We start from the raw sequence: 16,350 nt of genomic DNA on the forward strand, positions 1-16,350 counted from the left end.
TGCAGCAACGCCCGCTTCTCCGTTGCGACAAACGTGCGCTCGGAGTCACGATAAACACATTGCGTCGACACCGCTATCCCTGCCGCCAAGCAGATCCAGAAAAAGATCCACCCGGTCAATTTTTCCATTTTGAGTCTCATACTTCGTTTATCATTTGTTCCCAGTTTGTTTAGATTAAAAGTATCTGCAAAAAGATGGAAATCCCTGCGCGCGTTTTGAATTTGTTATGACAGAATGTGTTTGTTGGACAGAAAACAGCAGTTCGTTTTCCTACTGTTCAAATGTCTGAAGCACAATGGGGAGGACCGTGCCTTTAATACTTGGCAGGTCGCCTGGCAACAGCCGCCTACGTGGGTTTTATTCCTAGGATGGTTAGGGCCAATCATGAATAATTCAGTATTTCGATGGGGAAATTATGCTTCTTCATAAAAACAGAACAATAACATCAACAGCATTGTTATTATTTAGTCAACCAGCTGATACATTAAAGCATTTTAAAGAATGGTTTTCGTTGAGTTACAGTAGCCAAGTGGATAGCGAGATGAGCTATGGATAGAAAGATTTCCGGTTCAAATCCACACCCTCGCTACTTATTTTCATCGACTATTTTTCTTCTCCAAATTTATTGTTGAGATAATGTTAATTTACGGGAGAAAGAGAACGAGAACTTATGTCTTGCAATGATTCAAATGAAGAAAATATTTGTTCATGGCATTACCCCTGACCCTCCTTGGAAAGAAAAATACGCCGGTCACTCTGCAGGGTGGGTGAATGCGGTGGTGGGATTGGGGTGGGGGAGGCGACATCAAGCACACCTTAGCATCCTCCCTGATGATTTTAACCGTTGTAAACGGTTTTTGCTCTAAGGGCCTAAAGTTCTTCTCTACTTCTTTTTGTCCCCTCTAAGATACAGTGCGGGTCAAAGGTCACCCTCGAGAAACTTCTGTGACGGCGCACGCACAGAGTGTCCATAAGAGTCAAGTTATGCACGTCGCCTCAATAATGCATCTCTGTACACATTAAACTTTGTGAGAAAGCGAGCTCGGTGAGGACGCAAAACACTGCCGTTCATAAAATTAAGGCAAGAAAATGTCAAGGAAAGTTTCACTCACCAATCAGCAAGTGTTAAATTATCCTCTCAATAAGAGATGTCCATTACTTTCATGCAAGACTTCTTGCAACACTGCCAGAGCTTATTGCGCACTCGCACTTGTCTCTTAATTAAGTCGGGTCTTGCTCCCCGAATTGCGAATAATATGTACAAACTTTGAAGCAGTTTCATGAGCGGTACTTTATTGTCCTCATTCAGGGGCCACCTTAATAAATGGCGGTTTCCAACACTAATAGCGGTTTAAAAATCACCCACGTGACAGGCTCTCCAATCCATACGAATATAATAGCTGTATCAGGCAAGTTATGAATGTCGGTTAATTCAACTCGCAAACTCAATGTTTAACTGGAGTGAACACAAAAGGGCCAACAATGCAAACAGATCGAGGTGTCATAATCATCGTTTGTACATTTTTATTAAACATCGTAAAGTCAAAACTAAAATTACTTAAATGATAATAGTTTATATTACAGCGCTATTATTCCTATAGGGACTATACGATCTATTCTTATTTTTTTCTTCCGAGTCCTGGTTTGAAGTTTACTTTACAACAGCAAAGTGCACACAAATATTAAAAGAAAAAAGTGCGTCCGCGAGTGTGCAGTGGTAGCATGCATGTCTGAAAAGGTGTACTTGCATTTGTAAAATATAATCAAATCCCTGTAATCCTTAAACAAAACCTCATCTTGCATAAAAGGAAAGAATGTAGCATGGATACGCCACATCAGCGGTTGTGTACAAAGTCTATGGAGAGTCAAGACAATTTTCTGAGCATTTCCTAACAAATCGGAAATGTTTCTCTGTCCCAGATTCATGTCTTTTTAAGATTTTTGCAATGACTGATCTTTATTGGGATGATTGTGAAGAAAAAGGTTTGCCAGGCTGCAACATTCCTTTCGCATAAAATATGATGCCCGTCATGAAGTAACAGGAACGGTACTCTGTTTTTGGTTGAGTATATACATACAAAAGATCACAACTTTTGCAGGGGCGGATCCTGCATTGTCCAAGGGGGGGGCGTGAAACATGTAAATGCTTTGTTTCTAATCGTTCAGGCATCAGACTCCGTCCACCACAGACAAACTCACTCCGTTTTCCACAATCTTTCGTCCCAAATTCAATCCATCTCTTCAATCACTATAACCAGGCGGTAAAATGGCCACAGTGGTTTTAAAGTAATATGAGTATTTTAATCACATGTACATGTGCTGGCTTTAATATAATACGTATATAATAAATACATTTTGAAGTAGTAAATCGTAAGTATCAATTGAAAAAAAAAATCATTTCATCTTATTTTTCAATCTATTACTTAGATGTTTGTTGTATTTTGATTTATAAAACAGGTGTTTGATGTAATATGAGTGTTTTAATGTAATTGTGTTGCCAATGAAATAGGATTATCCTATATTGCGTATTTCTATATGCAGACAATAAAGAATCGTTATCATCAGTATCTTTATTTCTTCTCTTTTTGAGTCTCTCTCCCTCCGTCCATATCTTGTGGTTTTTTTTTGCTTATGAAAAGGGGCGAGCGTGCGCCCCCTGGATCCGCCCCTGTTATTTCATCATACTTGTTTAAAATTCGAAGTTAATACAAATTTTATAATTAAAAGTACCCCATCTGTATGCCAATGATCGGGCAGACTTCACAGGGATGCTCCTCATTTTAGACTACAGCTTTGTCACTAAAGTACAAAAGATTCCAGTACAACGTTTACGCATTGACATTAATTTGAAACTAACTGTGTAATACATATGAATGCCACGATTTGCCTATAACAGCACTACGCACGGATTTAAAAAAAAATTGAAATCGTCCTACATATTAAATGTGACTGATTTGGTATTGAAAATGCAGCATTAATTTGATTAGAAAACAAAGTCCTGCATTAAAACAGCTATCAGCAAAAGCCAAAGGGGTGTCAGACGATGAATTCTATTGGCCGATCCAGTACCACAGGGATCAGGATCAGACGGAGACGGATCAGACGGAGACGGATCAGACGGATTAGGCGGATCAGACGGATCAGACGGATCGACGAATAGGATTCTTCGTTCGAGGCCGGGGGTCGCCGGGGTAATCCACTGGATGTATTCACTTGCAACACTGGAATCCAGATTACCTTTATTTCAAACAAAATGACAAAACAATCAACAAAACATTTATAATCCCTCCACAACATTCCCATGAGGTGAATTTCCCTTTTAAAATCCTGGGCCCTTTAATCATACCAGGTTTTCGATGTATATCTTTGACTGAGCCCAGTGTAACATTATCTGTTTAATCTCTTATGGCAATCAGTGACACCAGAGAAGGCCAGTCCAAATCTACCTTTTCGAACCCCATACGTGTTACATGAAAAAAGGCACAGTCCGAAAAATTCATGATTTTCATTGTTTGCGCATCAATTTTCTTGATCAAAGAAAGAAAACATGGTTTCATTACCCGACAAAAACAAATATCACACTTGATATTCAATTTATGAAAAATCTAGGTGCGTTTAGACCACTAAAGAATGATTCAGGCACCCTGCTGGTGGTATAGGTATTCTTTAACTGCCCTGAAAAGATAAAATCTTGAGAGTATAGAGATACGAAAGCCTGGTTGAGACTTGATGAAAAACCCGACTTATGGCCTTATATTCGGGTTTTCTTTTAAAAGAAGATTCGCGGCATGACGTGGAAATGGAGACTCTAACTTCGGCGATTCACAATAGCACCTACTTGGATCATTATAAGAGAAATAAACCTTGAAAGTTGCATGTAGATACGGTTTACATACGGTGAACATGTTTGTGAGCAGGTAGTTTCTTTCAAAATAGGCTGATGAGAAGGCAGAAAATAGGCATCTTACCATAGTCGTGCTCAATGACATTATCCCGTATCATTGAGTAGCCATCCCCACCGCCGACAATATACGAAGGCATGACAACTTTGTAGACCTTCTCGAGGTCCAAGGGCACGAACTGTGGCACCTCGCACTCTGTACAACGAACCTCAGCATTAACCACCCGACTGCCTTTAGTTTGAGAGAGGTCATAGGTTACTATCATTCCTGAAATAAAACGGAAATGACGTGGGCACGGTTACCAAAACGAGGGATTTAACGCTTCAATAAACAAGAAGTCTTGAAAAGGGTGAAGTAACATCCAGTTGAACCGATATAATAATGAGGATTAACCCCCATCCTTGACTTTTTGAGTTTTATATACCATGTAAATAACGACTAGTTTTGTAAAGATACCAAATTTGTTTCTGTAGCTCATTTACTTTCAAAGATATGCCGCAGAAAAGTAGGTAGTGCATTGCCGAACGCATGATTTTACAAGGTTTCATAATCATAACGTCATCAGACCGGATGTTACCATAAGACGCACCTGAGAACTGTAAGAACCTTCCAGGTCGCGACACTGGGTCATACTCGGCTACAGAATTCTCCAGAGCTTCCATCAAGTACACGCCTTTAATCGTCACTGTATCAACCGTGCTTCCGAATGGCGAGACAGTTAGGACGTCACCTATGGTAATGTCACCTAATTTGGAGAAAACAAAATCCCATTGTTTATCTCGTCAGACTTCATAATATAGGTTTTCCCGGCCAATTTCATGAAATGTTTATTCACTTCTGAAAATCGGTCATTCCTTTTCGTCTAAAAAGTACACGTCTTTAATCCCATTTCAATTCAACGAAAGTTCAATCGTTTTTATTGTCCCTGCATTCGGTTTTGAGAATTACAGATGGCCAATTACACATTCATTTAAGCAAGTATACCTTTTCTAAATTGATTTCAGATACAGCTAATTTGATTTATGCTTTATGAAAAGAAGCCCCTTATTGTATCTGGTGCCGATGGCATTAAACTAAAAGTGAAATAGAATGGTGAATGTTTAAAATCGCCCTCTAAAAGCGAAAAAGAAGTCTTGTTAAAGAATCTGAACGGATTGAACTGAAATGGAATCGAAAGCTCTAGTACTAGTGAAAATCAAATGCATGTTCAGATCGATTCTCGAATTCAGCCGAAAATGAATGACTGATTATCAGAAATTAGCCGGGAAAACCTAAATAGTAATAATAATAATAACAACAGGTTCTTATATAGCGCTTTTAAAAGATCAAATCATTTTATATCATTATTATCCCTGATCACTGGTCCAGTTAAACATTCCAAATACCATCTCAGCTCCCTGGGGAGCATACAGCTCGATGCTACCATGTCGGTGCTATAGGCAGCTACAATAAATCACAATATAACCATCTCTGCCCTGACAGGTACCCATTTACTCCTTGGTGAGGGAGAAGCAATGCGTGCCAAAGTGCCTTGCCCAAGGGCACAGGCACCATAACCCCAGGCTGGACTCATACCCACCTACCGAATTACCCGCGGACCACGAATTCAATGCCCCAGACCACGAGTTCACTTAAAAAAATACTACATTGTACCGACTTAAATGAAACGTTCCAACTTAGTTGAATTCGATTCAGGAGGGATGGCAACAATTCAACTTTTTGTGACTATCGTTAATACGCCTACCCTGATACAGCGTGGCCCGAATGCTCCCGCCATTCACGATCGCAATACTGACGTCATTCCATTGTAGTTCATCCGGGAACCTTATGGCCTGTCTGACGTAAGCATCGGCAAGGAAGTTACCAAGGTTACACTCAGCCAATCGGCAGCTTCCATCCAGTAAGACGTGCGTTCGACCGATGTAGACGTTGGAAAAATTCCTCACTGTCTCCGCCCATTTCTCTATCTCTTGAAGAACATCCGCCGCTGATGTAAACAGAGATTGAAATGTATTAGTCTACGGGGTTTTTTTTACAAAGGATTTAAAGACACAGCACATGTATTTGTTTTTATTCGGTGAAATAATAAAAACAAAAACAAAAGAAAACAGATAAACGGACAGAACATTTTGAGCATACGATGTCATACAAATGAAATTACATTTCGAACAAACGAACCCAAAGTATTCACCCGCCACATCAACATCAGAAGCCATTGAATTAGTCACCTCTGAGCGCGCATCACGGTCTATTTTCAAATTGCTGTTTAGCTCTAGCTGTCCGTGGACGGTGATTGAGCACACGATCGATTATCAAAAGATTTACTCTTGTCTGACCACAAAAAGTACGCAAAATCAGTCCCGACGAAGGTAAATTTCAAGCATTTTTGCTGCAAAGGTTTTAAATTTTGAACAGTATTTTTTCTCTCTTTAGTGATATTTGCCAGAGGCACCTTCAAATTCAGCAAAAATCGAAGCTCATCACCACGGAAACTGCACATTAATATTCTGGTGCGGCCTATTGCCATTTTACAATAGGCTGGTTAACTGCGGGTAAACATTACCGTTGTGATTTTCAATTCAGGAGGCGGGATTCACTTCAGACATGCACGTCATGCATTTCATTTGCATACATCAGGGGGGATGCTTCCTGATGCATGGAAGATTTACCGATAGCGTCCTGTCCCTATATGTGAAGTCTGAATGACAATTGGGACAGGGAACCAGACTACTAAGACAGTTGACAGATAATTACCTTGCGGTACGTTTTCGTCCAGCAGTATGGGATTGCCTCCCCATTCCGTTACGTTACCATTGTCATCAAAAGTCACATCCAGGCGCCCAAGGTACTTGCCAAAGGTGTAATCCTGCACGACTAATACGTTGGCTGTAGCGTCGTAGTCTGGGTGCACGACTGTTGGATAGTCACCTTCGGGCACCTCCGCTGAGGGCGCACTACCTGCACGCAAAGCATAATAGTACGGAAGCGAAAAGTGGCCATTTAATTTATCTCAGAGAGGTGGAATATAATTATTCTGAGATACTTATAAGACGTCTTTCCCGGATATCTTACATAGAAATGACGTCTTTTCCTGGTATTTCAGGAAGACGAGGATCAGGACAGGACGTTTTCCCAAGAAGGGTATTTCAGGGAAAGACGTCTTTCCAAACAGTGAGGAATCTAGGAAAGTCGTCTTATCTTGAAGAGCGAAGTATTCCATATGTCATAATTTTATTTATCAGGGAAACATGGAAACGTAGATGGTCACTTTAAGCTTCCGTATAACAATGTGATCCTCACCAGTGTATAGGAAGGTGTTGGTGTGACCGCCAATCACAATGTCCACTCCCCGTACTTTGCGGGCAATCTTCAGGTCTATATCAAAGCCTGCGTGGCCTAGTGCAATCATCTTGTCGATACCATACTCGGTTTGCAGTCTGTCCACCTCGGCTTGTACAGCGGTGACTTCGTCGCTGAATTCCAACTTCCCTAAAATAAGGAGCCCCCCAAGAGAAACAATTTTCGAATTATTACCAATTCACCAAATAGAGCCACAGTCGATCACTTTTACGTAAGCTAAAATATTTAAACGTAACGAACCTAAATAAATACCAATAAGCACTATTTATGTACAACTATAAAGTCAATTTACTGCCCATTTCCTATTCAAATATGTTGTACTTAACTGTAATTTACATTACTATAACAATTTCCACACACCACAACATAGAACATCTGTCTTTCAATACATTAAATAATCCAAACCGAAATTATGGAATAATCTATCGTTCTCTCTTAGATGCTCAATGTCATATATTTTGAAATGCAATCCCAAATTGAACCTTTTGAAGGTGTGTGTTCTTTCAGAAAACCGAAAACAATTCACATATTACAGTGAATTGTTTCATTTTACTGAAACAACACTTACTTTTTTGTGATCCGTGGACAGAACCCTAGAACGGGGTTTGTGTTTACAATCCGTAACTTGAAAAGTACATAAGTGATTGGAATGATTATTGTACTATATAAAAAGAAAGCTTATCAATTGGGCTTTCTATGCAATATTTTGAAAGTGCTACACATGCAGAATTTCATTAACAAATTGTTCATGCACATCTCTCTCACACTCACCAGTTGTGGAAATTTCTGGAGTACGAGCGTACGTATACCCGACGATTCCAATCTTCTGTCCACCCACCGTAAGCACGGTGCTCTTGTGAAACAAGCCGTCGATGGAAGGTTCCAAACTGGCGTCGATATTAGAGCTCAGAACTGGGAAAGGGACATCCGTCAAAAACTGACTGAGTCCTTCTGGAGCGTTGTCGAACTCATGGTTCCCAATTGCCTGAAATATGTAAAAATTGTACTTCAATACAGCCACGTATGGAATATACCTTTGCAAATTTCGAAAAGGCCAAAATGTCAAAGAAATACTCCACAAGGGGTTGAAACGGCCCCACCCCCAAACAAAAAAAGTTGTCTATTTAGTCGGTAATCGCTATCCTTTGTATGACAATTATAAGCTACGTGTATATAGTTTTACGCCAGATGCGGCCAAGAAAATGTAGTAATGTAGTTATAAGGCCGTTATCAACAAGGCAGTGAGAGGCTACTAAAAAGGCAGTAAGGCTACTAAATATTTATGAGGTGTAGGCTAGTAAAACAAAATAATACAGTATGGTTTATTTCTGGAAAATGTCAAGCTGAACCAGTAATTCCCACTACTTCCCCTCAAACCATGCGGTATTTGTATATTACTACACCTCATAAATATTCATAATGAAATTGGAGCACGTCATTTGCCGATTCCGCCGCGGTCGCGAGGGCAAGGGAGCGCTTGCCCCCCCCCCCCCCCCACAAGCCAAAAAAAAAAAAAAAAAAAAAAAAAAAGGAGAAAAAAAGGGGGAAAAAAGAAAAAGAGGCGCGAAATCATATTGTTGGTAATTTAATGGGTTGGATGGGGGGTGGGGGGGGTGGGCAAATGTCCCTGCCCATCCTCGAAAAAATTATCAATCGGGAAAATGTTGGAAGATAATAGGGATTTTTTTTTGGGGGGGGGGGATGTGCTTTGCCCCTCTCTAGAAAATATCCTGGCGACGCCCATGCGCGTCTGGGAAGTAAACATTATACGCGCCTAGGTGACGTCATCCCGGTGAGTATCCATCTCGCTGCCGTATTTATGAGGTGTAGTTAAACAAATACAGGTTTATTTCTGGAAAATAGTTGGAATTATCGGTCCCTTATGACTCGCATGCTGTATAACTCACATGCACCAAAGATCAACACCGAGGTAGTTTTATTTTCCTTTTCAATGCAAAAAGACCCCGAATAAACACAAATCTAAGAAACTGACACATTTTGTCTCCACTCTGTGCCCACTAGAATTAATGAATGTTCTTCCACAAAGGCATTCAATACTATGCAAGGGTGAGCACAGGGGCCACGCGTACAATCCAACAGATGAAATACTCTGCGCGAAAAGAAAACAATGCCGACGTCCTTCCATAACGCACTCCATGCACTGAATAAAGCACTGACACCGTCCGGCCGGGCTAATACCGGACATACATTATGAGCTACAGGTTTTATTGAAATAAAAAAAAACGGTCGGCAAAAAATAAATTTCGGCCGGAAACGAATGAACCATGCGACGATCTCAATTAATTAAATAGACGACATAAATCAGGTTGTAAATCTGTTTTCTTTCCTCCATGATCGGAGTTTCCTTTTTTTTGCTGATCAAAAGAGGATATCGGGGGCGGGTCACTGCAAACTATAATTGAATGGACGAGTTATTAAATTAATGAAAACGTGGTCGATTTGTCTGGGGAGTCCTGTATTTGTCAACGGCAACGTGAGAGCGAAGAGCGAAGTACCCACTCATGATTTTTTGTTGTTGTGGATCGGATCGGGTCAGGGACAATTCAATTGATATCGCATTGCATGCAGATCATGGAGTGAATGATAACGGATCGTTCATGGGCTACCATTAATCCATGATCGGAATAATTTGACTGGCTGCATTTTAATTAGAATTGATTTGTCTCCAGATATCTTCAAGTAGTCTTGTCAAACCTCAGTTTTGATGAGCTTAAAAATCACAAAGTTGCTTACTGGCGCAGTTACCCTATCGAAAAGCATGTGAACAATGATAACGTTGTGATATGATATTTAGCCCAGCAAACAAGCCTTGTTCGCTATTTATCTTGTCATAGTTTAATGTATATGCTCCAATAAATTTGTGATCATTTCATTCTAGTAAAATTATCGACATGTATGTATTCTTTCTTTTCACTTTATAATGAAATCGATTTTCTCTTGTTTAGTTCAACTTTGAGTCTTCTTCACTATTAACTTTTAGCTACTGATCAGAGGTTCTTCTTGATTGTGTTAATGATTTTGTTCTATCATCATTTTTAACTACATTTTATTGTAATTTATTTTCATTTATTCCGGTTTGCCTTCCATCCCCATTGTCTTGTTTCTTTCATGTTTGTTGTGTTTATAATCCATTTGTATGTATAATCATGCTAATTATCGGGTCCATACCCACAAGCTAAGCTTTCTTATGGATTCCACATCTCTATTAACTGTATTTATTATCTGCTTATTACCTTGTACTCATATGAATTATGAGATGAAATAAAGTCAAGTTCAAATAGATCACACCCCATTCGTCTTTGTTTTCTGTATACTCTCGAGTACCGGTATATACGGCCCGGGTGCACACGTTACCCGGCCGCCGTGGGTTGTACCACTTGGTACTTGTTTTGACTAGCCCTGTACAACTCTGGCTGTTTGCGCAAGTCTTAGTGAACATGACAATGACGGGTTACGTGCGAGGGTACGCCGGTCTACAACGTAACAAAGACCAGATTTCATAGGAGTCCAAAGTTCATTATGACATTGGTATAACACTATAGGTCTGCATGTGTGATAAAAATACATCTAAATCCAATTGTAGCAAATAATAAAGCAATTCCGTTAAGACTTCGATAAGCCACATATCTGAGTAATTGTAATCCAGTCTGGATTTCGTGCTGCTGGTGTGTAAATGACGCGCTGTGTTTTGACTGCTGTTCAAGGGGAATGCCCACAAGAATGTTTATGTTATTCTTTGCGATGATTGTGTGGTTACACACCTGTGTTCCGACACATCTTTATTCCGACACACTATGTTCCGACACCCCTATTGTTCTAACTGTACGTAGTCCTATCTCAATCCCTAACCCTACCCTAACCGGAAGTAACACAATCCCTCAAGATCCCTCAACACATCCGACTTGCATCGTCAATCATCACCTTCAAGAAATCGCTCAAAACACATCTGTTTCTTTAAATCAATTCACCTTCATCTTTACCTCTCATTATCCCCTGGTTCCCTTGAGTTATTCTTAAATTAAGTTTTTTGTTTTGTTTTTGTTTTAGCCTTGTTTATTTGTAGTTTTGTAGTATTGTACAGCGCTTTGATCTTTGTTAATAGCGCTTTATAAATGCTCCATTTATATTTTTATATTTATAATCTTATGTGCGGGTTGTTGTTGGAACATCGGGTTGTCAGAACATAGGGGTGTTGGAACATAGAGCAGTCACCGATTATGTACTAAAGAAAACATGTTACAAAAATGAACAAAAAAGGACCTTTTCTCGTAACTTGCCCAACTTAACTCTACTTGAAATGAAAACTACGGCAGCGAAACGGTACTTGACCAATACAGTGGCAAAAATAAAATGAGCTCATTAATTATCAATATCAGTCCCGCGTGTGTAGCAATAAGGCCCTTGCTCCAGCCATTCAAAATTCATACACGGATTGACATTCATCATCCATTTTAAAATGAGCCTGCTCGATCTCGTTATCAATTATTTAAGCAGTAGGGTTAATGCACTAGGCACTAGAGTGGATTCAAGATGTGTGGCATAAAAAACAACTATGTTTTGATCCATGGGCGTCACCAGGATTTTTTTTTTGGGGGGGGTGGGGGGGAAGCACAATTCCCCCCAAATCATTGTACTTTCTCTAGCATATTCTTAGTTTGTTATTTTTTTCGAGGGTTGGCGGAGGACATTTACCATGGGCGTCACCAGGATTTTTTTTTGGGGGGGGGGGGGGGGGGGTGGGGGGGGGAAGCACAATTCCCCCCAAATCATTGTACTTTCTCTAGCATATTCTTAGTTTGTTATTTTTTTCGAGGGTTGGCGGAGGACATTTACCAACTCTACCCCATTGACACCCATGAAGACGCTCGTTTTGTTAAATGTGTATTTCTTTTGCTTTTCCAGGGGGCCACCCCTCCCCCGCCCCATCCTGGCGACACCCATGTCTTGATCCACAAATACCAAGGTTTTTGTTTTTTAGATGTTTTCTTTTCTTTATTTGGCCACTATCATGGGCGTCAATCCTGGGGGGGGGGGGGCGTGACATGTCCCCCACTTTCTGCAGGATGGGGGACACAATATCAAATGCCCCCCCCCCCAGATATATGAACTCGTGTCTCACAGGGCCCTATATTATACACAAGGTATCTTTGCTAAGAAAAATTGGTTCAAATGGTCAGAAATTGCCTCAGATCGCACCACAATGCGAGCATCTAGAATCCAAAATTCTTGTGCCCTTAAACAGGCCCCGAACCCCACGCCTTGAGCTCGGAATAAAATAGTTGATCCAATGACTTCAACCTTGAAAATGATGTTTACATGATTATTTTTTTGCTAAGAAAATATTGGTAAAAGTGGTCAGAAATTGCCTCAGATCGCACCACAGAGCATCTCTAGAATCATTTTTAAGGGGCCCTTATGCGGGCCCGAACCCCACGCCGTAAGGGCTTCGCGCTGGCATTGTTTCGGATCAAGGTACCGGTATGTCCCCACATTTGAGAAGCGAATTGACGCCCTGGCCAATATTAATGAGATTAAGACCCGGGCCTTCGAATAATAGATTAATTGTAAGACAATTAGACGCATGAGAAACACAGGGTAAAATGGATCAGAAATAATTACGGGGAGGGGGAGGGGGCTTTCATTTTTATTTGACCTACACCCAAACCATTTTACAAACACAGTCCCTGGCTGGGAGGAGGCAATGTTACAATATTATTGATAATGTAGTGACCAACGGATAACGTATCACTAACGATAATGTCACACAAATTGACCGATATTGTTTATAATGTAACGACAATTGACTGAAAGGGTAGTAAAATAATGTTACTACACTATCAGTCAAGTTTTGTTACATTATCGGTTAAGATAATAAGATTGTAACAACAATTGACTGATAGTGTAGTACATTCTACTACACTGTCAGTCAATTGCTGTTACATTATAAATCGGTTTGTGATTATTATACAGCATCGGTCAATGTGTGTGACATGATCGGTTAATAGTGATACGTTATCCGTATGGGTACATTAGTTAAGTTGTAAAAAGCAAACCCTATTATTGTGGTCAGTGTTTGTTACGGATTTATTTTCACAAGGCCTATAAATATGTAGGCCTACAGTTAATTCACATACCATAGCGTCGTAGCCAGTAATATTCATGAAGTGCGAGGTCGCCTGACCTTTGTACAGGTAAAACCACATGGTGCCCTGGAACTGGTCGCCACCATCGAGCAGTAAGACGTTCTCCTCCGCTGCTCGTATCTGACGGATCTTGGATACTCGTCGAGCTACACCGCCGAAGCATTCTCCGTCATCCGATTCCTGCGTGCTGCACTCACCTCCATAGCCGTCGAATTGCTCAAAACGCGCGTGTACGTCGTTCGTGTGCAAGATTGTCAACTTGAAGGGTACAGCGGCAGTGAGATAGATAGTGGCCAGCACCACAGCCACCCGTAACCCAATCCACTGCATCATGGTTCAATGTTCTGCTAGATATGGCAATATGCAAACTCAGCGGTCGATTGCGAAGTGCTTCTGTTAACATGCAGCACTCACTATAGCGGTATATGAAATATTATGATGAGCGGCAGTTCGTCATCAGGTGTCCGATACCCGGAGATCGCCCAGTGATCTGACCAAGCGGCAGCGGGATCTCTGTTCCATTGGAGTATGGTCCATTTATCGATGACTTATGCAAAGTGCAAACCGGCACTATACAAATATAGAAGGCCACTACGTCAATAACAAAATCAAGATTACTAAAGGCATGGTAACTGAACACAGCTAGGTGACGTGCCCGGCGCACCGAACCGTACAGGAGAAATGATAATGACACAGTTCTGCTCATGGAATTAGAATTCTACCTCATGTTTCTGCTCCATTTGGCCTACATGTGCTTATGTCGGTACGTACGGATAGCATTATGACGCACTATTGGGTTCAGGACGCGCGGAAGCCAATCATGACCAAAATTCATCGAAATGAAAAATATTTCACACCACACAGAAGTCAGAACAGACTGAAACAGTGAATGGAGTTACTGTCCGCCAATATACCGGATGTCTGTTACCCTTTCCCCGTACTTGAAATGCTGCATGTTGAAATGATGTTTCATTTGCCTTCAGTTTCCCCTTCATTGGTGCACCAAGCCCTTCCCCCTTCCCCAGAATTTTAACCCTGTATTTACGCCACTGAAACACTCTAAATGATTCCCTTCAGTCTGAATGTTTTCCATGATGTATCAGGACCACATTCCCCTTTTCAGAATTTCCAGCATCAAATAATATTTTGACCACGCTTGAAATGTGTGAACTTGTCAGATCTACAACAATGCAATACTCCACATACAACATAACGAAAGTTACAAGAAAATAAACCTGAAAGGATGCTGCCAAATCTGAACATCAACACCATTACTTTCCAGTCGTAGATACCTTAGACAGTTTAGCCATTTCTATTGGTGACCGTCACGTGGGCGGTTTTAAACCGTTGATAAAATACCAGCTGGCTGGTTTTAACCGCTCAGTTTCCGGTGTCACGTGACATTTGGTCTAAGCGTGAAATCTTGTCCCTTTTACCCTTTCATTGGTTGAACGTTCACAATCTTCACTAAGGCATGCACATTACCAATGAGTCCGCATTGGGGCCTGGTCGCCGATAATTTCTCTTCGGTACGGCTGTATCGCGCCATTGTCAGCGTCCAGGCCCCTACTCCCCAGCCGGTTTTAAACGTATATTGTTTGAAAACCCGCCAACTTTCCCTTACTCGATGCAGTCTGACACAACAGTAGTCTAGTCATTCTGACACTGCAAACATGAATGTTGAGCACTGTTAGTTTCCTGCGATCTTTGATCTTGTGGAGGACGGATATGTGCCATTGGCACATATCCTTCCATGTGTTCAAGGGAAACGCAGCCATGCATAAATTTGAGTGATTTGAATGTTGGTACAAATAGAAAGCTTATCGATCAAAAGTTGCTGAATCATGTTTTGAATTGGGCCTGAATTCAGCGTTCGAGACAAGTTCTCACTGAGCCGATTGCAGCTACGCGATGCCGCGCACTGATATGATCCGACGAATTATAGCAACCGCTCGCGCGTCGTGCCAACGCTTGCGCGTGCTTCGCCGAATAAAAAAACCGAACTAACGGACATTTCCAACGGTGCGTCTTGAGACGCACCCAAAATTGCAGGACCAATTTTTGAATGCCTGTTATGTAGCACTTTCAAAATCTAGGGTATGAAAGCCCAATTCATAAGTTTTTTTTAGTACAAGATTCATGCAAATCACTCATGTACTTTTCAAGTTGCGGAAGTTTAAACACACACGGAAAAAAAGGTAAGTGTCCTTTCAAAAACGACAATCCACATTCATCCCTATGTGAATTGTTTCCGTTTGGCTAAAATAATACTTTTTTTTGGTGATCCGTGGATAGAACTTAAAACAGTATTTGTATTCAAAATTCAAAATACTTGAAAACGTACATGAGTGATTTGAACGATTCTTGTTCTAATACAAATCTTATCAATTGGGCTTTAATATCATAGAATTTGAAAGTGCTACATGTAGAACTTATTACAAAAATGGTCCCGACATTTGGGTTTCCCTTTTATTTTTTCACTCACCCTGAAACCAGTCAGCCTGACACAAATGCTTAAAAAAGAATGCTGAACACTATTTTGTTTCCTTTGAACTTCGACCTGTAGTGTTGACTTGGTAGGGGTGTTATTTTCATTAGCAGAGTACTTTGGCCTTGTGGTACGCCATGGGAATTGAGACCGAGATTGAGATCTGTCCCCATGTAACCTTTGCGAATGATCAACCACACACATACTGCAGTATTATAATAATTGTCTCACTTTTAATGCATTATTTGCACTCCTGTTGGCATTCATTTATTGTCAAAAAGAGTAACCGATGAGCTTAAATCAAATTACATCATATTTCATTAATTTGAATCTATGATTACAATCCTATACAATGTTTATACTTTTCAATATCGGACGTCATAAATAGTGTTTTTTCACGGAAGACGGATAGTGCCACTCAATAAGTCTGAATATA

General features: G+C 40.6%; 1 protein-coding gene across 1 annotated transcript; it reads right to left on the reverse strand.

Moving 5' to 3' along the window:
• Window positions 1-1,493: 1,493 nt before the first annotated feature.
• On the reverse strand, window positions 1,494-14,015 carry LOC119730788 (snake venom 5'-nucleotidase-like). The gene is made up of 8 exons (XM_038203818.1): window positions 13,418-14,015; window positions 8,034-8,247; window positions 7,203-7,391; window positions 6,657-6,860; window positions 5,647-5,889; window positions 4,492-4,647; window positions 3,969-4,169; window positions 1,494-3,237 (listed from the first exon to the last, which is right to left on the reverse strand). The coding sequence occupies exons 1-8, from the start codon at window positions 13,757-13,759 to the stop codon at window positions 2,984-2,986; spliced, it is 1,803 nt and encodes a 600-aa protein (XP_038059746.1). The 5' UTR covers window positions 13,760-14,015; the 3' UTR covers window positions 1,494-2,983.
• Window positions 14,016-16,350: the final 2,335 nt, after the last annotated feature.

The sequence above is a fragment of the Patiria miniata genome, unplaced genomic scaffold (genome assembly GCF_015706575.1).
Source record: "Patiria miniata isolate m_02_andy unplaced genomic scaffold, ASM1570657v1 HiC_scaffold_22, whole genome shotgun sequence".
Taxonomy (NCBI): Eukaryota; Metazoa; Echinodermata; class Asteroidea; order Valvatida; family Asterinidae; genus Patiria; species Patiria miniata.